The sequence below is a fragment of the Conger conger genome, chromosome 8 (genome assembly GCF_963514075.1).
Source record: "Conger conger chromosome 8, fConCon1.1, whole genome shotgun sequence".
NCBI lineage: Eukaryota > Metazoa > Chordata > Actinopteri > Anguilliformes > Congridae > Conger > Conger conger.
In genome coordinates this window covers 28,249,203-28,270,143 of record NC_083767.1, presented here as the reverse complement: position 1 = coordinate 28,270,143, position 20,941 = coordinate 28,249,203, and the positions used below count along the sequence as shown (strand labels likewise).

At 41.5% G+C, this 20,941-nt stretch overlaps 1 protein-coding gene across 5 annotated transcripts in view; it reads right to left on the bottom strand.

Moving 5' to 3' along the window:
• Positions 1 to 6,352: 6,352 nt before the first annotated feature.
• Positions 6,353 to 20,941, bottom strand: part of uvssa (UV-stimulated scaffold protein A) — a 41,222-nt gene continuing 26,633 nt past the window's right edge. For 4 of the 5 annotated variants that reach the window (XM_061253324.1, XM_061253328.1, XM_061253325.1 and 1 more), the window contains 6 exons: positions 18,195 to 18,375; positions 16,170 to 16,304; positions 15,259 to 15,442; positions 12,792 to 12,903; positions 7,368 to 7,557; positions 6,353 to 6,824 (listed from right to left, as the gene is read on the bottom strand). In XM_061253324.1, the coding sequence (XP_061109308.1) occupies positions 6,731 to 6,824; positions 7,368 to 7,557; positions 12,792 to 12,903; positions 15,259 to 15,442; positions 16,170 to 16,304; positions 18,195 to 18,375 (896 nt within the window). In that variant the 3' untranslated portion in view covers positions 6,353 to 6,730. Of the gene's footprint in view, positions 6,825 to 7,367; positions 7,558 to 10,578; positions 11,235 to 12,791; positions 12,904 to 15,258; positions 15,443 to 16,169; positions 16,305 to 18,194; positions 18,376 to 20,941 lie in introns of those variants that run through there. The other variant, XM_061253327.1, reaches the window with a different exon arrangement.

Here is a 20,941-nt window from a genome sequence, read left to right as displayed (position 1 = left end):
AGCGATCAGTGTGGGCCTACATGTCATTACAAAATTCCATAGGTGTATGCCATGGCCATATACGTAAACATCACTAGGCCTACACATGTAAGCGCAGATAAATAGCCTGATTTTATTCACTGGGTCCTAAAATTGCAGTAGGCTACAAACAGGGTAATATCAGACATCAGTGATCCGGCGTGAGTTTCCTGAAGCGGTAAGAATGTATGGAAGTAGCCTCTCTTCGTGAAATTTGATTATTTTATAGGTTTCCCGAAACATGTCACCAAGTAGGCAAGTAGCCTAAGTGAAATCTCATTTTTTCCATTACACTTTGGGACGAGTTGTGTGATTCCAAATAGTCAATTGCATGTGTCGCGTTAAATCCCTAATCTATTTATATAGGACAAATCAATATAGCGTAGTACAATGAGTCGAAATGCAGCAATCTAAACCTGAAGAAAACTAAATGTAACTATTTCCGCTAGCCTACGACAACACATTTTTTTACATACGTTTGAGGAAAGTGATCTTATGTTCCATTACATTTTGTTAATTAAAAGGAATATTCAAACTGCCTCAGGGGTGAGTTTCCCGATAGCGACGTGTCTTAAAAATGCACGACATAGCCTACTTCATGCAGAATTTCAAGACAGCTCTACACATTTCAGTTGTGTTTCCTAAAACATGACGTGAGGAGAATTTTTCTAAATAGCTACTTGAAGATAGCCTTCCCTTTAGTTAACTCTTCAGGTGTGTTTCAATACGGAATCAAAATAACATTAAGGGGTTTGTGCAAACAAATTGCACTTTCTTCAACATTAGACCCAATTTACTGAGACTAGTCCCAGGATGTCTTGGAAAAAATAAAGATTATAAAAAGCATATAAATATATATAAAGCAGCAGCCTTATTATAATTTGTAAATTAAGATATTGTAAATCTCTTATACTTCTTTTTTTTATCTCCACAGTTGCCTCGGCGAAACACACGCACGCACGCACACACGCTGTTAGACTACTTTTAATATACAATCCCCTCAAATGTATTGGAACAGCAAGGCAAATTCCTTTGTTTTTGCTCTGCACTGAAGACAATTGAGTTTGAGGTCAAAAGATACATGAGATGATAGATCGGAATTTCAGATTTTATGTACTGGTATTTCTATTTAGATTTGTTAAACAACTTAGAACATATCGCCTTTTGTATCAGACCACCCATTTTTTAGGTGAGCAAAAGTATAGGAACATGTGACTGACATGTTTCTTGTTGCCCAGATCTGTCCTGTTTGGTTAAACAATAAATAGTAGTAGTCTACTCTTGGTTTTAGCCTTGGTTTTTGCCTGTGATGACTACATTTGTGTTAGAAATTATTAAGACCAGAGAGCTGTCTTTGAGGGGAAAAAAGTCATTTTGAAGCTTAGAAAAGATGGGAAATCAATCGGTGTCATTGCACAAGCTTGTACAACTCTGAATGTCCTGGAAAAAGAAAGAAAGCACTGGCGTACTGAACAACAGACAGGTCAACCAAGGAAAACAACAGCAGTTGACGACAGAAACATTGTGAGAGCTGTGAAGAAAAACCCCAAAACATCAGTCAGTGACATCACAAACAATCTCCACAGGGCAGGGGGGAAGGTATCTCAATCAACCTTTCAAAGAAGACTTAGAGAGCAGCAATCTAGAGGCTATACTACAAGATGCAAACAACTCATCAGTAGTAATAATCAAGAAGGCAAGAATACAATTTGCAAAGAAGTACAGTGATGAGCCGCAAAAGTTCTGGAACAAAGTTTTATGGACTGATAAGACCAAGATTAACCTCTATCAAAGAGATAGGAAGGCCAAATTGTGGAGAAAGGAGCGATCTGTTCATGATCCAAAACATACAAGCTCATCTGTGCAGGCTTAGGCTTCCATGGCTGTTTCTGGAGTGGGCTCACTAATCTTTATTGATGACATAACTCATGATGGTAGCAGCAGGATGAATTCAGAAGTCTACAAAATCATTCTGTCTGCCAACTTATTGAGAAATGTGTCCTAACTAATTGGGAGGAACTTCATCATGCAGCAAGACAATGACCCAAAACAACAAAGTACTTCACTAGGAAGAAAAAGTCAAAGGTTTTAGACTGGCCAAGTCAATCACTAGACATTAACTTGATTGAGCAGGCATTTCACCTCCTGAAGAGGAGGTTGAAGGGGAAAAACCCCTGAAACAAACAACAACTGAAAAGAGGCTGTAGCGAAAGCCTGGAAAGCATCACAAAAGATGAATGTAACAGTTTGGTGATGTCAATGGGTTGCAGACTTGATGCCGTTATTATAAGCAAGGGATATGCTACCAAATATTAAATGTTATTTACTTTCATTTACTTAAGTACTCTCTGTTCCAATACTTTTGCTCACCAAAGGTAATAAAGTAGTTTATCACATCTAGATGTAAATAGTACCAGGAAATAAAAACAATTGAAATTCTGAACTCTTGTCTTGCGTTCATCTTTTTATCTCAACCCCAAATGTATTCAGTATATAGCAAAAAGAAAGGAATTGGCCTTGCTGTTCCAATACTTTTTGAGGGGACTGTATTTGTCAAATATACGGTAGACATACAGGGGAAATTTGCACAAGGCGATAAATAGCCACTCAATATTTCAGATCGGCCTAGTTTGATCTCACAGTTCGTGAAATAAAATAAAAATGCACACATAAAGGGAGCAGCCTATATAACTATTTTTTCCATAGCATACTTTAGAAAATGTGAGGCATCTGGAACTTATACCTAAAAGTTGTGTGTCTAAATAATACATTCTAATATATTCAAATGCACACAATGGCACATTTTGACAACGATACGGTCGAATGAAAGTGCAGTCCGTTTCTCATCTGATTAATGACACCTGCATTTAAATGACATAGCCTATATGTAGGCCTAGTCCGTTTAATCGCGCTGCGGAAATTTCAGAGGATAAGATGAATTGTGTTACTGTAATTATTATATCATTAGTCCACAGCTTTCAACCGTTTTAAATGAAAGGATACGCAAATACAAAGTGGGCTCCCGAATTATTGGCATCCTTAATAAAAATGGCTGCATATAATAAAAACATGGATGATTAATATAGGCTATTTCATGTTCAAACATACGGGAAAACTAAATACTTGGAGGCTATTTCGATACATTTATTGAAAATGTAAGTTTTTTCTTTAGTCGGGGAGACCGGGGCACAAACCAACACGGGGCATGTTTAAACACGTGTGAACGCCACATACTGCAAATATACGTCATTTAAATCACTCTGTTGTGGGTTATAAAGCAGTATAGTTTTGGTACATTTCACTAGCAAGCAGAGCCTGTGAACCATGCAGGAGTAGCAACAACTGCAGTACAACCGGGACATGTTGGAACGCTGTGTGCATTCATTACATATTAATGTTGCCATATGCGGTTGGCTACACAAAATATAGACCATTTCTACAGGACAATTATCAGATGAAAAATGCAAACGGTACGAAATGCTGGATTCACCAACCTTTGACTTGTATTAAAACAAAGCATTTTCCAGTCTTTTCCGACATTTCGGACGCTGTTTTTACTTGCCCCACAGTCGGGGCATGTTGGAAGTTTCACTCCAGCTACTTTCAACTGAACTGTAATCGCCAGGAATGTCCTAGAACTGTACCGATGGTCTAAAGGCCTAGTCATAGCAAAGACATATATCTTCTTTCTGGATGAATATTTGCTCTACAACGGAGAGTGGAGCCAAATCTAACACGGGCCAAAATGTGACTTTTCGGGTGGACGCATTTGAGCTTGAGAAACGTATTTCAGCTAAAACATGCAAGATTACAATCTCTTTGTCTCCAATGAATGACTGGATATTTCTATAAATAGTTTATAGTTAATTTATATAAATAGTTGTCAAAATCGTTTTTTATTACCGGAAGTGTTTTTCGGCTACTGCATTTTGTGTGTATGCCAAGGAATTTAAATGTATGTAATTGTAAACAGTCTTTAAGTGGCTAAGACATTGCACAGTTTTGAAGCCTAATAAATTAACATTCAGTGGTTTCCCCAATATCTTTGTTCATGAAGCATCAACATAGGCTATAATAGCATAAATGACTAAATATAAAACAAACACCTAACTATACAACGCATAAGAAATAACAGCCTATTGTCAATAGTCAATACCAATAGATTAGATCTGTTCAACTGATCTTCGTAAATAGCCTATTGTATATCTCGATTTAACATCAATGAAAAATCGTTAATCCCATTTTTACACAGTGACATCAACTGAGAACCAGGGAATAATGTAGGCTACAGTCTTGTAGTCCCAAGGTACATAGATTTCCACTGATATATGTTGGCTATAAAAACATAAATGAAACAATTCATACATTTAAAACAGTGTTTGTGTCCTATACCATCGAATTGTATTGAATTATATGAACGTTTAAAGTTATTAAATAGGTGTTCTCTCCCGGTATTTACAGTCAAATTGCTAGTCAATGGCATGTCCCATAAATTGTATTATGGTAGGCTGTGTAATTATAGGCAAGGGTTGAATGTAATTGAGCCAAATACATAATCTGTTAGTTATGTCCCCGCCCAATATATTTTTTAATTAAGCGAAAACCTAAAAGTGTCTGTTTTCCCTAATCTCATTTTTTTCATAAAACCATAGGTGCCAAAATGATTGCCACCCCTAACAAATATTGTAAATAATGGCTCAGGCAGTAAGAGCAGTCGTCTGGCAGTCGGAGGGTTGCCGGTTCGATCCCCCGCCCGGGCTGTGTCGAAGTATCCCTGAGCAAGACACCCAACCCCCAGTTGCTCCTGACGAGCTGGTCGGTGCCTTGCATGGCAGCCAATTGCCGTTGGTGTGTGAGTGTGTGTATGAATGGGTGATTGAGAAGCATCAGTTGTACAGCACTTTGGATAAAGGCGCTATATAAATGCCAACCATTTACCATTTAAATGAAATTGGCAATGCAATTTTACTTTTGCTCAGTAGACCAAGTTTCCGGACATTTCCAAGTTGTTGTATAAGCTATCCCCAATGCTTGTGCAATGGATTTCCCCTCTTTTCTCCCAATGTTGTTTCTCTCTGGTTTTCATTTTTGTTTATCTTTTCTAACACAGGACACATCTGGGCAACAGCATCACCTGTTCAGTCACATGTTCTAATACTTATGCTCTCCTAAAAACTGGGTGCTGTGATACAAAAGATGATATGTTCCAAGATGTTTTACAAATCTTACCAGGAAATAAAAGCTGAAATTCAGATCTGTCATCTGATCATGTACATCTTTTTACCTCAAACTCAATTGTCTTCAGTGTATAGCAAAATAAAGGAATTGACCTTGCTGTTCCAATAGCTTTGGAGGGGACTGTACATAGAAATCCACATAGAAATGGTTCAGTGAAAACATCCATGTTCTGCAAGGCCATCTCAGTCTCCTGACTTAAGCCCCATCAAAAACCTGCATGGAGGAATGGTAAAGAAAATCCCTCCAAATGTGTTCTCTAACCATATCAGAAATTATAGAAAAAGACTCATGGCAGTCATCTCTGGGTATTAAGTATTAAACCAGGGGTGCAAATAATTGTGATACGTGTTTTCTGGGGAAATAAATAATAAAATAATTAATAAAGCACACGATATATGTTGAAAAATAAAGCTTATCAGTACAAATTTACAGTATTTTCTGGCGCACATTTGTCAAGGATGCCAATTATTTGGGATTCCACAGTATGTACCCATTCAGATCCATGTGCACGATCATGAATGTGTACAACAGAATGGCCACCCTGTGGACCGGGGGCATAAAGAGAAGCAACAGTGCTCAAATTGTTCTGGTTAGAGATTGGAGATGTTTGGCACAGGTGACTGAACTGATGGTCCCTTGCTGGACATTGTGTGTTGGCACATAATTGGGGCCCTCTGTGGGCACTGAATTGGGGGATTTGGGGGAAGAAATTCAAGGGCCATCTGTACATCTGTCAGGAGCCTGATATATTTAGTTTCCATGCACTTGTCCTAAGTGTAGACAGGCAAAATCCTGATTCTGTCCAAGTGTTGTACTCTGAACTACTGAATGGAGCTGGTGTATGCAGAGGGCTGTGTCACTAACAATGGTCTACATGTACACGGGAGCCACTAGCTTTGAACAGTAACAGAGTTGTAGGGGTTCAGACTGAAGGTTCACAATCAACAGGACACAGACTGAAAACACTCCAGCGTAAGGAATATGAAGCGGTGATGTCATGTGACCTGTAGTTGGGCATGTTCCCTCCGTAGGGGTGGGGCAGATGTGGTTCACATGAATGTTCTTATGTTGTAATCTCAGTAAACTGAACACAGCATTGCAAAGAAGTGTGTGCTTAATTTAATTTGAGCATGAATAATTAATATTTCTATTTAACAAAGTAATGACAACATACAAAAATGCAAAATGATCATGAGTATAAGACAAGTAAAATAAAAAAGAATTTTGTTCAGGGGAAAAAAAAGTGATTACACTGAATACTTTTCACTGACACAAAACACTAATGCTATAAAACACAATAACATCATACCATGCCTACAGTCTCTGAACTTTAGCACTGGTATGTATGTGACAGTTTATTAGAAGTTACAAGTAAGACTTTCATTTGTGGGGCTGCTGTGCAATTAAGGTGATGCACACAGTTCTGCCTGAGTTAAGTTGCCATATCATACCCAGTGGAATGGTCTAAAAGGCATTATTTCAATGCGTAGTTAAACTGGTTTGCAAATTTTTCATGCTTCCGTCTGTCAACCTGTTTCATAGCCTCCGTTACCCTCCTCATGGCACTTCTGGAAATAAAAGAAGAATAAAGAGATTTAGAAAATGGTTCTGCTTCAGTTTGCCTGCATGCTCCATTTCAGAGTGTAGTTTCTATGTACACTCAAGAGTGCAGTTTCTCTGTGCCAGCAGTAACTGTCTGATTTAATAACAATATTTAAATAGACATGAGATATATACTACTGGCCACATCAATACCATCTGCAAGAAAACAATGCTCTTATTATAAATGTACATGATCTCTCACACTGAAGCTTATGAGCATTAAGCCCATAAGATGTAATGTCTTTAAAATTCTCCGGAGGTCATTACCACTCATCCCATAGCACTTATGCCCAAAAACACCAATTTCGCTCAGTGGGGGCAGTCCCCATACCTCCAATATTACATATCCTAAACCACTGATATCACACGACATACAATACTAATATCCCACACCCCACCCGGGTATCCCAGTAGACCTAAAATCTCAAATCCCCCTCTACCTCAAGAACAAACTGACAAGAGACCCAGAGGAAAGCAAGGTGACTGACTGCTGTAGATGATGGACTCACTTGTTGAAGACTTTCCTCTCCAGCCTGGAGCGTGCCGTGTTGGTGCTCTGCTTCAGGTCTGTTAGCTTGGGGTACTTCTTCTTGCCCTTGCCCTTGGAGCCTTTCTTGCCTTTCCCAAATGTCTTGGAGGACCCCAGATCCTCCCCTGTGGCTGCCTCAATTTCTCGCATCAGCTCTGAGTCCCGCCAGTCTGCTCCATAATACACACCACAAAAACAAACACACGTCATACAGTGCCACAGATACACACACCAACATCTCTCTCTGACAGTCACATGCACACACACAGACATCCATCTTGCAAAGTAAAATATACACAATCCTGTCACACAAGAACAGAGATGCATGCACACATACCACCCTCTACCCCACCGCCTTCATAGCTCAGGCCCAAGGCCCAATAAAAGGGGGCTGAGAGTCATGTCAACTAAGAAACAGTCCAGGTGAGGTCCAAATCCAGTATCAGCCTCAGAAACGGCAATGGTGTAAAAATCCCATCCCATCTGCGGGCGGAGGTGGATCTCTGGGGCAGTAAAACCAGATCTCTGCGGCCTGAGGTGCTGAGGTGGCGGGCGACTCTGATAGGCAGATCATGCGGCCTGCTCTCCCTACCAAAGCTGATTCAATTAACAGGCTATTGCACTAACAAGTTAGGGAAGAATTGGAAAAATGTGTGCTATTCTGGTCCAGTGTCTGATTCTATTGGACCACCAAAGCCTGTAAGAGGGGGCTGATATTAGTTACAAATTAATTTTGGGACATCTAAACCCTCTGGGATGGGGGTGAAAGGCAATCCTCCTAATTACAAGGGGTCTGTGATCCCCTCTCTGCTTAAGGCCGGTCCTTTGTTTGGCTTAAGTCCCTTCTCCAGATGAGTGGGTATTAGTATTATTAACCTAAGCTTCCTGAGTCCCCCAGCAGGTCTGGTCTTCTGTCAACACCTCAGAGCCACCCTCCCCACCACTACCCCCACCCCATATGAAGCACAGGGCCACATATCACACAGCCTGGCTAGAGACCCACCTATTCGGACCGCCCTCGATCTGTGAGATCCGGTGACAAATAACCGCTGCTTAAACAGCGGAGAGCAGTCAAAATCACGGTCAGTTAACTCAATGGAAAATGGTGGAAAATGTCTGGAAAACATTTCCAAGAACTGAGTACATTAAAGGCCTAATCCCCAATTCACTACATTTTATTGCAGAAATATCTTTATATTTTTAGAAAACATTGTGATTTGGTTCTGAGCAATTCAAGTTAGTCCCACAACAAAGAAAACTGAGTACATATAGTGCAGTCCGTAAGTAGTTGGACAGTGACACATTTTTCACTCTGCGCTGTGGTTAACAAACAGCTGAAATAAAACAATCACAATTTGGTTAAAGTGACTTTCAGCTTTAATTTGAGGGTTTTTACATCCAGATTGGATGAACCATGTAGGTTTTTATACATTCAAAAAAAGCCAAATTTAGGGGATCAAAAGTAATTGGACAAATGAACACAAACTGAAATATTCATAATCATCATTCACTAATCATATTCAAGATTTTTTTGCAAATCCTTTGCAATCAATGCCTGACGTGCACAACCCATAGACATCGCCAGACGCTGTATATCTTCAGTCTGGTTTTCAACAAGTGAAATGCATGCTCAACTTGTTTGAGGTCAGGTGATTGAATTGGGTCAGTCAAGAACAAGCTACTTTTTTCAAGCTACTGCCTACACACTCCGGTTTGGAGTGTGTAGGCAGTTCCTGGATGAGGAAGGCATTGATGCCATCCGCCGACTCATCAGGAGCATGCCCAGACACGTGGGGGCCATACACACTACTGAGTCACATTATGAGTTGCCGTGATAAAATTCACACAAGTTGGATCAGCCTGGGATTTCAATTTTTTACTTTGATTTGCGGTGTGATTTTGAATCCAGTCCTCAATGGGTTGATGATTTTGGTTTCCTTTGACCGTTGTTACGTCATTTTGTTCTCAACAAATTATACAATGTACATCAGTAAAGATTTTCAACTTTAATAAATCGTTCATCAAGATCTGATGTGTCCCTTAAGTGTTCCTTTAATTTTTTTGAGCAGTGTATAAAACTAATAGAGCAAATCTCACAATGTGATTATTAATAGCCATTGTAAAATGTTGTTTAAGGCTTCTTTACGGTTGTATTTCAATTACCACTCTGCAGCTATGCAGTCATTCACATCAAAATAAAAAACAATTACATGTAGCGAATGGGCCCTGGATCTGCTAACAACCAGGGATGCAGAGCAACACTAACCACTACCTACGTAGCACCATGGTCCAGAAACTGTTTGATGCGGATCTTGAGGTGAGAGACTTATGTCTGTAACACAAGTGGGAAAGATCTCTCCACAGCTGTTAGCGACCAAAACTCGGGGGCTGGTCGAGCAGTACTCCGCTGCACAGCAGGCCAAACAAGGCCCCTCAGATGTGATAAAATCACAATATACCACCGCCTACCATGAGAGACTAAGTGACTGTAACAACAAAACAAAAAAATAATTTAAGAGCCTTTGAGCAAAACTCAATACAAGTGGTGAGGGTAAGCGGCCAGTCAAAACCTTGATGGGCCATTTGGACCAAACCCAGCATCTTAGTGAGGGCTTTGGGGTGGAGGGGTAGTGTGTTTGGATAGAAAGCACGGGGGAAAGGGGGAGATCAATATTGTGCTTGGCTACAAAAGATGTAATTTCAGTGAGTGGCTAGCGCGCGGCTGTGTACCTTGGCTTCAGCACCTGTCCGTTAACAAGGCTCTGAAATCGGTGGTGGCAAATGGCCTCTTAATTGGCTCTCTCAGCCGACAGGGCAAGACGCTGCCCCTCCTGATTACTAGAGTATTGATAACTGTGATTTAATTAAATCATCTTTTCCTCAGCTAAGATGACCCGCCCCCCCATACCACTAAACCCCTGCAGTGCAGTTACTGGGGGAAATGATAGTGGTGTCGATGGATTTGGTGGCTTTGTTTGGCAGAATTGCTGGTGTTGGTGGATATGGATGGGTATGTCACAAGAAAGCGATTGTTCTGGGGGATTTGATTAAGTCTTTAAAGTGCTTGAGTGTGTGTTGGATAATGTAGTCATTGATCTCACTCTACAGATCAGAACACCTGTAGGCTGGCCATGCTGAACGGTTTCAAGCTCAGAAGATCAGCGCAGATAAAAACAAACCAAACTGTTGAATGTGTTGTAAAGAGGTGGTGACCATTTACGGCATTTTAGTACCCCAAAAAATTAATATCAGAGCAAGGAACACAAGCTTAAATTCATCTGATAATTTTGACATTTAGGCATTTCTCAGATGCTCTCTTATACAGCAAAACATAAAACATACACAAACAAACAAGCTGAAATCAACATTTTCTATCCAGTGCACAAGGTCTCCTGAGGAGGATGATACTGTCACTAATTTGTTTTCACAAAAGATGAATGCATGTTAGCAAAACATTAACACCTGGAGAAGCAGTACACGTTTGTGAACTGACAGCAGTGACGGCGGAAGTGAAGCAGCACTGATTGCAGCGGCTGACCTGGTGAAGCAGCACTGACTGACCTGGTGAAGCAGTACCGACAGCAGTGACTGACCTGGTGAAGCAGGACTGACTATAGCGACTGATGAGGTGAAGCAGTAATAGGCAGTACACTCCAAACACTGTTTCCAGTACACTCAATACAAACTCCACATTGTCAAACATATTTTCACAAGTTGTTTGCACAACTCTGGATTCGCTGGATTCAAATCCAAATTGTATGCTTTCTTTCCTTGCTTCAAGGGGAGAATCACCAAAATGCCATGAAGAAATATGGAGGTCACACCAAGTAGGGTTTGGTTCCAAATTCTGAAAGGGGAGGGAGCAATTATATTCTCTCTGCTCTATCATGTTTCCTCCCTCCTGCCAAGAATATAAAATGCAAACTTCCAGCAAGAAGGGAAATCCCATAATGCGATGTTCCATCCGTGAAGAAGAGGAGAACTGAGCATTTAACTTTGTCAGATACTTTAGCCTACATGTTTTTTTGTTTCTGTTTTTTGAGTGAGATTTAAGAAATCCTCACTAGTGTTACTAGTAAGACTGGCTGGTGTGTTTTTATTATCACTAAAAATAACCAGTGGTTGTTCTGAATGCTTCATGAACATTGCAGTCATCCTAGGGAAAAAGAAAATACTTATTTTACACTAGGGCAGTACTTCCTATATGGGTTATGAGGACCGTTCAGTTCCGTTTGGGTTTGTTCATCACCTATCCTCCCTAGCAGAGTTCCTGTTAAGTTTGCTGGTTTCCCTCCCTCGAGGGAAGACAGCAAGGGAAGGGAATGTGTTAATGTTGAATCAAACCCTTCCAGGCTCATTGATATCCAAGGTCATAGGAACTTGAACACATTTGAGCACACTACATTACATTGTCTTTAAAATCTGTGATCGATCATAAAGATTACCTTCATTTATCCTTGCATGAGTTCAGTAACTCTTCAAAAGTATTAATCTCAGTCAGCTGATCAACCATGATGCAACTAACCATGCAATATTCGGACGGTCCAATTGCAGATGGGGGGGGTCTGCAAACTGGTGGGCTGTCGGCGCACTGTTTGCGAACAGCTCGTGCTAGGTGCATCGTCCAAACTGAAAACAGTGTCTATTTATTTGTCTCATTTGAAACTCGTCATTTTGCTCGATAAGTTCCTTTTCATTTTGAGTATACCTCTATCTTTAATGAGTAGTGAAGTAACTGTAGTGCTGACTGTAGTGCCTATAGTGAGGTGATGCAGTGCTGACTGTACTGACTATGATGAGTTGAAGCAGTGCTGACTGTAGTGACTACAGTAAGATGAAGCAATGCTGACTGTAGAGCCTATAGTGAGGTGAAGCAATGCTGACTGTAAAGCCTATAGTGAGGTGATGCAGTGCTGACTGTACTGACTATGATGAGTTGAAGCAATGCTCACTGTAGAGCCTATAGTGAGGTGAAGCAGTGCTGGCTGTAGTGACTACAGTGAGGTGAAGCAGCGCTGACTGCAGTGCCTAGAGTGAGATGAAGCAGTGCTGACTAGTTACTATATCTAGGTGAAGCAGTGTTGACTGTAGTGACTATAGTAAGGTGAAGCAGTGCTTGCTGTAGTGCCTAGAGTGAGGCGAAGCAGTGCTGACTGTACTGACTATGATGTGTTGAAGCAGTGCTGACTGTAGTGACTATGATGCGTTGAAGCAGTGCTGACTGTAGTGACTATAGTAAGGTGAAGCTATGCTGACTGTATAGCCTATAGTGAGGGGAAGCAGTGATGGCTGTAGTGCCTAGAGTGAGGTGAAGCATTGCTGACTGTACTGACTATGATGAGTTGAAGCAGTGCTGATGTAGTAACTATAGTGAGGTGAAGCCGTGCTGACTGTACTAACTGACCTGGCTGCTCTTCCTGAAGCTTCCTCTTGTCCATCGCCAGCCGGGCTGCATCATCAGGGTTGATGGGGTTACCTATGTCATCCCTTGGGATAATCACCCCATGGAAAGGACACTGCAGGAACATAGAAGATGTCTGAACATCCTTTCTACAGTAGTAACCTCAGGGAACCGAATATATCGGAATGAAGGTCATTCGGAACACTGACATTTCTGTAACTGAAAGAGACGTTGAAATTTTTACTAAAATGAAATATGCATTTCAGTTCAATTTATCTAGAGGCATAACGAACCAATAACCCCAATGGCATTTGATCAAACAGTAACTGTCATAGAAAGTGCAATCAATTAAGTAACAATAGGCTAAACCTGTAAACCTGTAAACTTGTACAGTAGCTAAATCATAAAGAAATCATATTAAGATGTTGGCAAAGCAACTCACTCTTGTGAATGAAAACTAATGGTAAGCGAAAGTCAACGTTGCCACTTGCATTGGCTGTGGCCATCAGTGTGACGTGAACTTCACTGGATTTAAAATCTTTCACCTGCTTCTTGCTTCCATGCAACAGTGAATTTTGTAATGGGCCGGGTTTCCTGATAAAGGTGTCTCTCAGCGTTTTATGAAGACTGGAAAGGTACACCTTACTAAAGTTGTTTACTTTTCTAGACGTGTTTCCTGAACCATCCCTTAGGAGGTTCCTTAACGTTCTACGTTACTAGGCCCTGTCCATAGCGATGGTGCTGAAGTGGTTGACATTGACGGCTCCAGGATCAATTATTCACTCGATGCAGCGACTGATGACTGTGTTATGAGAGAAAGTTGTATTCTTTATGAATAAAACACTGCAGGAATACTTAAAAGTATTGCATTTATCAAGTCTGGTGGGAACTTATTAATAGAATTCAAAACTTACAAACTGAATTATCCAACCACATATATAATTTTCGCCAAATGGGTGCAAAAACCCAGCACCTCAGACTGTGGTTTCAACAAAGGAAGAAGTGGTCCCCCAGCTTCACAGCAAACAAAATGGAGATATTGTTAGAGGAGGTGGTGCTAAATAAAGAAACATTATTTTAGGACTACGGTGTCCAACAAAACAAAGAAAGAACTATGGTTAAACATTGCCAGGAAGATGGCAGCGGCCATCTTCAGCCCATAGAGAGTGGGAAATCGTCAGGAAGAAGCGGCACGAGTCTGGCTAAATGGCTCTGTGTAAGGTGCCGTCTTTGATTGAGCACAACTATAGTGTATGTTGAATTGCTGCCATAGTTTGGCCTTACTCATCACCATAATAACTCCTATACATTGACTCCTACCCATTTAGCTCCTAATTGTTTGCCAGCTGATATCATTTTGGGATATAATTTAAAAGGCAATTAGGCTACATGTTCAATAAAGTGCAACATGCATCCATCGTAATGTACAACTTTATTCTTTGCAGGAAAACACTCGCATTAATGTGGTATTTTAGTAACATTATTAGCCAGCTACAACTGTAGAATTATTAGTGTACATATTGTACAGATTGAGAGCAGCTAGGAGCAGCAGCTGATTTCAGAGGATTGTGGTCAAAACTGTGGTGCCCACTGAGTTGACAACATCGATAAGGTATAGCTAAGAGTGGTCCAGACCAACCTTACGAAAGTATCACTTACAGAAGGTACATTTAGCTAAGAACGTTTCGGGACACACCCTGATACGTTAAGGTAGAGCTTAAGGTACAACTTACGAACAGCCCAGGTCCTTTTTTTATGTCAAAAGCAGTACTTTCCATATAGGCCACTCTTTAACAACAGTCGTTAAGCTTACTCCCTTGTCTAACACACACACACACACACACACACACACACACACACACACACACACACACACACAAAGACACACTTTTGCAATAGCAAAGCAGATCCATTTGTTGACATTCCTAATTATAGTTTAAAGAAAACTGATAATTACATTTAACAAGTATCTCTGACCATAACTTTACAAGTGTCACAGTCAGAAGCCTGATCCCAGTGTAATACTGTTAGAGAACCAGCTATGGGCTTTCATGTGTGTGTGTGTGTGTGTGTGTGTGTGTGTGAGTGTGTGTGTCTCATCGGGCCAGGTGTGTGTGTCTCATAGCTGTGTGTGTCTCATAGGGCTAAGTGAGTGTCTCAGAGGGCCAGGTGAGTGTGTCTGTGTCTCATAGGGCCAGGAGTGTGTGTGTCTGTGTCTCATAGGGCCCGGTGTGTGTCTCATAGGGCCAGCTGTGTGTCTATATCATAGGGTTCGGAGTGTGTCTATATCATAGGGCTGGGAGTGTGTGTCTGATAGGGCCCAGTGTGTGTGTGTGTGTGTGTGTGTGTGTGTGTCTGTGTGTGTGTGTGTGTGTGTGTGTGTGTGAGAGAGAGAGAGTGTGTGTGTGTGTGTGTGCCTCAGATGGTCAGGTGTGTGTATACTTCAGAGGGCCAGGTCCATGATGATCACCTTAATCCGGTCTTGGCGTTTGCAGAGAGCGCCGTTAGGCATGGGAGCCCGGCATTCGTGTGGGACCGGCTCAAAGCGTCCGGCAAAGGTGATGTACCGGGACTTCATCTGAGCGGAGAGCTCCTTGTTCTCTACCTCTTCTTCTACCTCGTGAGGAACCCAGAACTGGTGTTGGGAGCTGTACCTGAGGCAGGAGTAGAGAGTAGAGCAATGTCACCAACAAGGGGTCACCCGGTGCACCCTAAACAGGCTGCCTCACTGCCCTGACTCCACATAGCACTTTTTGAGATAATTATGGGATTGCTGGTAATTGCAGGTGTCTATTTGCCTCCTCAATGTAAAAATGAAAAAGCAGCAGTCAGGAAGCAAGCAGTCCTGAAGTCACTTTGAATGGACAATAGTACCCTCTAGTGGCTGACAGAGAATACAGCGCAGAATGCACTGAAAGCTTGTGTTTGTGACAAAATACACTATGGCTATATTAATGAGAACACAGTGACTTTGTGCTATATTCTCAACCCCCCCCCCCCCCCTTCATATTACTGTATGAACACAGGTAACAATACATTTTGGATATACATTAGAAAAGGCTATCGTGATTGGCAGAAAGTCCAACATCGATAGGAGTGGGGTCCAGTCTCATCTGAGAGGGGCCAATTAGGTTGTGCAGCTTTCTCCCATTCCAGAACTAAACCCTGATTTAAAACAAAGGATCTTGATTGAAGGCCATGATTAGTTGGCTATTTGGAAGAGGCCTTTTAGTGCTGGGGATACAACAAAAGCCTGTATCAGAAGAAGAACTGGGCACCCTTGTTAAGCAACAAAAGAAGTGAAACGGCAAATGAGACAAACAGAAAGCACAGTTTTAATGCACAGGTAAACAGTTTGTACAGAATTTTAGGGTATGGTACCTAATGATTCTGCCAGCAGTGGGTTGCTCCTGACCCCAATAATACAGATCTATGCCAAAAGGGATGACAGGGGCATTCATTTTGTCCTCGCTGTGTTCTTCCTTGTCCTTTGGCTCCACATGGCCTCCGGAAGTGCTGAAGCAGAACAGTGAGAGACAGATCATTCAGAGGACAAATTACCTAATCTACCACTCTGAGTTCTGTGTGTGGAATTCAGCTGGATGAGTAAGCTCTAGCAATAACAAGGAAGGTACAGTGGTTTCGGGTTTCATTTGACGTTTTGCCTCTGCGGCAAGAATTCTAACGCCTGGGAAAAACTACTTGCAAGGTTCCGACAATAGGGGGCAGCAGAGTGTCATTGGTATAAAATATTAGTTGTAACGCCACTCAGTTCACCATATACATTTTTCATATAGAAAGAAGAAAAATCTGAATAACAGATTTCTAATCATTGTTAATACAATTCAAGCAATCATGGTTTACGGTTGTTTTTCACAGAACCACCACCAGGTGACAAATCTGAGCACTCTATTCTACAGCTGTTGTAAGCCCACTCTTGCCAGCATGATGTGCGTATTTTTTTTCCACAGTAACAGACCGTGCTTGAAGTGTAAATAAATAAGTGCCAGTACTTGGAGCAAAGCATAAAAATCCTGATAAGCTACGGCGTGCTGGTCTGTTCCGGCTGACTTCAAGTACTAGTCAGGTTGTGACATTATCATCAAGTTAGAAAGTTGCCAATTTTTATTCCTTAAATGAAGAGGTAGCCAACACTTCAAAATGCAGGCTAATGAACACTGACTACCATCTCAACTGCAGAGTTCATGTTTACCGAACTGTAAACACAGTAACGTAGCCAACTAGTGAGAAAACTGGATATTTAGCCTCCTTGCTAACAAACTAATTTACTGTATGTGCTATCTCATGATAACACATTGACTGACTGTTCATTTGAACATAGCTACACTACGGGACGGGAAAGCTTAATACAAGTACCGGGAGCTTAATATGAGTGCAGAAAAAGTCCCGGTACTCCAAAGAGCAAAACGAAGAAGTGCCGGTACCGCCTACTGGTAAGTACCAGTCCACGTCAAGCACTGGTAACAGATAAGAACAAGAGACTTGTGAAGCCAAACCTTTGTCACCTACCTTTGGAATTTCATGACAGCCTAGTACATGTTATTCATCCCACCCTGGTAGGCCTACCGCTTTGTAGGCTACAGTATCTGTGAGCTTTTGCTTTTGTTGCTTAGGCTTAATATAACCGACCATTAAAACCTTTTTCCTTGAAACATCTTGGTTTGAGAGAAATTATCTTCAATTTATACACAGTAGCAAATTAGCTTACTGTAGCTATCCTATTCTAAAAAGCATTCAATCATTCAATAAAATAGAAGATTTCCTCCAGGAAATTTGATCCACACAGGGGCTATAACACTGTTTGCAAGTGCAGATTACAGCAAGCCTATTCCACAGAAAGTAAACTATATTTTCCAGATGCTCTCTCAGACATTGAGTATCTGGAGACTAAGTGAGACCAGAAGGGCTTAATACAGAGCAAACCCAACCAACCCGACGCTTCAGGCAGGAATAAAAATCAGAGGCACTTTTCTAGGTTACTTGATTTTTATAGATCAACAGAACGGCAAAAAACTTTATTCAGCAGTTGCAATAAAATATCTGTGGTATTTTTGGATCTTGAGTGCGGTAGAGGCAAGCCAGTCCAACCCTGTTCCTTCAATGTTGTGACCCTCATTATAAAGACCCAAAACTCTAGGCCTAAAACACTCTGGGCCCATAGCACAGTGATACAGTAAACAGGAACAGCACACCTTGCAATAACACTGAGACAGCACAGCCTCCCTGACTGTAGCACGGGACACACAGCACATCCCGGGATGCTGGTTTTAGACATGGTCTCTTGTTTCTTCTTCCAAGTCATGGCCATTACATCTGAGGAGGCAGAACATGCGATGGGGAAAGAATGCTAGGAAGAGGGGTCAGTGGTTAATGGCAGGGGGTTACCTGGCAGAAGATGAGGAGCCCAGTTTCTGCTTGAAGATGTGCAGTGTGGCAGCTGCACAGGTGGGATCCTGCAGTTCATCATAGCCATGCCTCATTGGCTGCGGAGGGGGCCAGGGGGCAGGCACTGATGCGGGCTTAGCTGGCTTTGCCGAGGAGGTGGAAGCAGAGGCTGGCTCTAGACCTGCAGCAAAAGGGTGGAGAGCATAATACATCTACAACATATCTCCAACTCATCTGGGGTGAGCTTCCCTGCTTCAGTGTAAAGCACTTTTATATCAAAAGATTAAAGACATTATGTGCAGTCCGTAAGTATTTGGACAGTGGTGCAAGTTCTGTTCTTTTAGCTCTGTACTCCAGCATATTGGCTGTGAATGATGTTCCTTTTAAGGGGACCAAAAGTAATTGGACCGTTGGATTCCCAACTGCTTCTGATTAGTCAGGTGTCTTCATTTCCTTAGTACAGCTATAAAACAGTTCAGTTAATTTATGAACATGAGGACCAGCATTATGCCAATGACAGTCATGAAGGAAGGCTGAGATATAAGAGACATACCGTGAATCCTCAAATTGTGTCCGGGGTCTTTTATTTACTTAGGCTACACAAAGCACAGGCCTTTATTTGGGGCAGGCTTGTATTCGAGGCAGGACTTTATTTCTTATTAGGCTTCTGGTGTAGAATTCTATTCTTAGAAATAAAGTAAAAGGCTACGCTTAAAGTGGGCCAACACTGTTCAACACTTCCTGTAACCGTTCAGAAATCAATTAGTGTAGGCTAATCAGGAAACACCGTTTGGTAAGTCATAGTGTCAGTCTTAACAGACTTAGTTTATTGCAAATATTCTTAAACACAATAAATCACATGCAAGTCCAGAATCCATAAAATAACAATTTGCCAGACACGCCTTCATGAACAATAACAAATTAGCGTAGATAACAGCAAGTTAAGGATCTATTTTCCTAAAGTGCATTTTATTGTGAGACATGCGTTTCGTTTGGAGCAGCATACCGATAGGCTATCAAAAGATTTTCGCTATGGTTTGGGATTTAATTTACTTTTGGACCGTTTGATTCTATTGCTAAATGTTGGGACTGATGGGCACTGAAATCTGGGGGGTATTTGATGGTTCACTGTTAAGTTTTATGTAGTTGAAAGAGTGTCCACCCGTCTGTTTATTGCGAGCCAAGGCAGCCGCTTTCATTCATTCATTGAACATGCGCTGTGCTGTAAATACATGGAAACCTTATTGCGTAGCCAAGTAGCCTAAATTGAGTTAATTTTTCATTTTGCCTGATTGACTTTTTATTAAATTTGTAGGCTGGAATGCCTCGCGGCAACAATTGTGTTTAAATATATACTGCTTCAGCCTTTGGCAAGCTACTTAGAAGGGGGTGGCAAGCGACTGGTAGCTTGAGAGCAACGTGTTGGAGACCCATGGTGTAGGACAACGACTTTTCATTGGCAACAGTATTAAATGGTTGGTAAATTGTTGGCATTTATATAGCGCCTTTATCCAAAGCGCTGCACAATTGATGCTTCTCATTCACCCATTCATACACACACTCGCACACCAACGGCGATTGGCTGCCATGCAAGGCACCGACCAGCTCGTCAGAAGCATTTGGGGGTTAGGTGTCTTGCTCAGGGACACTTCGACACAGCCCGGGCGGGGGATCGAACCGGCAACCCTCCGACTGCCAGACGACTGCTCTTACTGCCTGAGCCATCTCGTATTAAACCAACCAACAATATAAAATATTAAGAAGAGCTTTTATTTCATTGAGTTAAATCGAAACAATGTCTTCTAGTGCTCATGGACTGATAGCTCTACTGGTAGGCAATATTACCCCGGCTTGTATTTGGGGGCCGGCCTTCATTTGTCCGAATCGGCCACACCCCCGGCTATTATCCGAGGCCTGGCTTCAAATAGAATCCCAGACACAATTTGAGGATTTACTGTAGGCCAAACAATTAAGAAGAAAAAGAGCATTGGTGAGCTCACTAATGGCAAAGGAACTGGTACTGTAGGCCAAAATAAATTTTGTCATAATGAAGAAAAAACCCAAAATACCTGTCCGACAGATTAGAAACACTCTTCAGGAGGTAGGCGTGGATGTGTCATTGGCTACACTGCAATATACAAACCACCCTTTTAACTGCATAAAAAGGATGGCCAGGTTTGCAAAGTAGTACCAAAAAGAGCCTGTAGAGTTCTGGAAAAAGATCTTGTTGACAGATTGATACAAGTCAATCTTGGTCTAGAGTGATGGCAATAGCAATATGTGGAGGCTAAAAGGAAATGCCCAAGAACCAAAGCAGCCCCCCTCATTTGAGAAAGATGGTGGTAGGGGCGTTACAGTTTGTCCATGTACAGCTTCAACAGGAGCTGGCTCACTTGCCTTTATTGATAATGTAACTGTTTATTGCAGCAGCAGATTAAATTCTGAAGTCTACAGAGGAGCTGATCTGCTTAAGTTCACTCAAATGCCTACAAACTAATTGTACAATGCTTCATCCCACAGCAAGGGAATGATCCCAAACATAGACAAATGCTCTCTTTCTTCTTAATGACGTTCCAAACATTCAGAGACATAGGCCATGCCTATGTGTTCTTCTTATTGCGGTCATTCAGAACCACAGACAGTAGACAAAGCACAGGGATAAGCACAAGCCAGTCCTTCTAACAGATAGAGGACAACATTACATTACTCTGACTAACAATGGCTTTACGGTAAAAAGCAAAAATGCT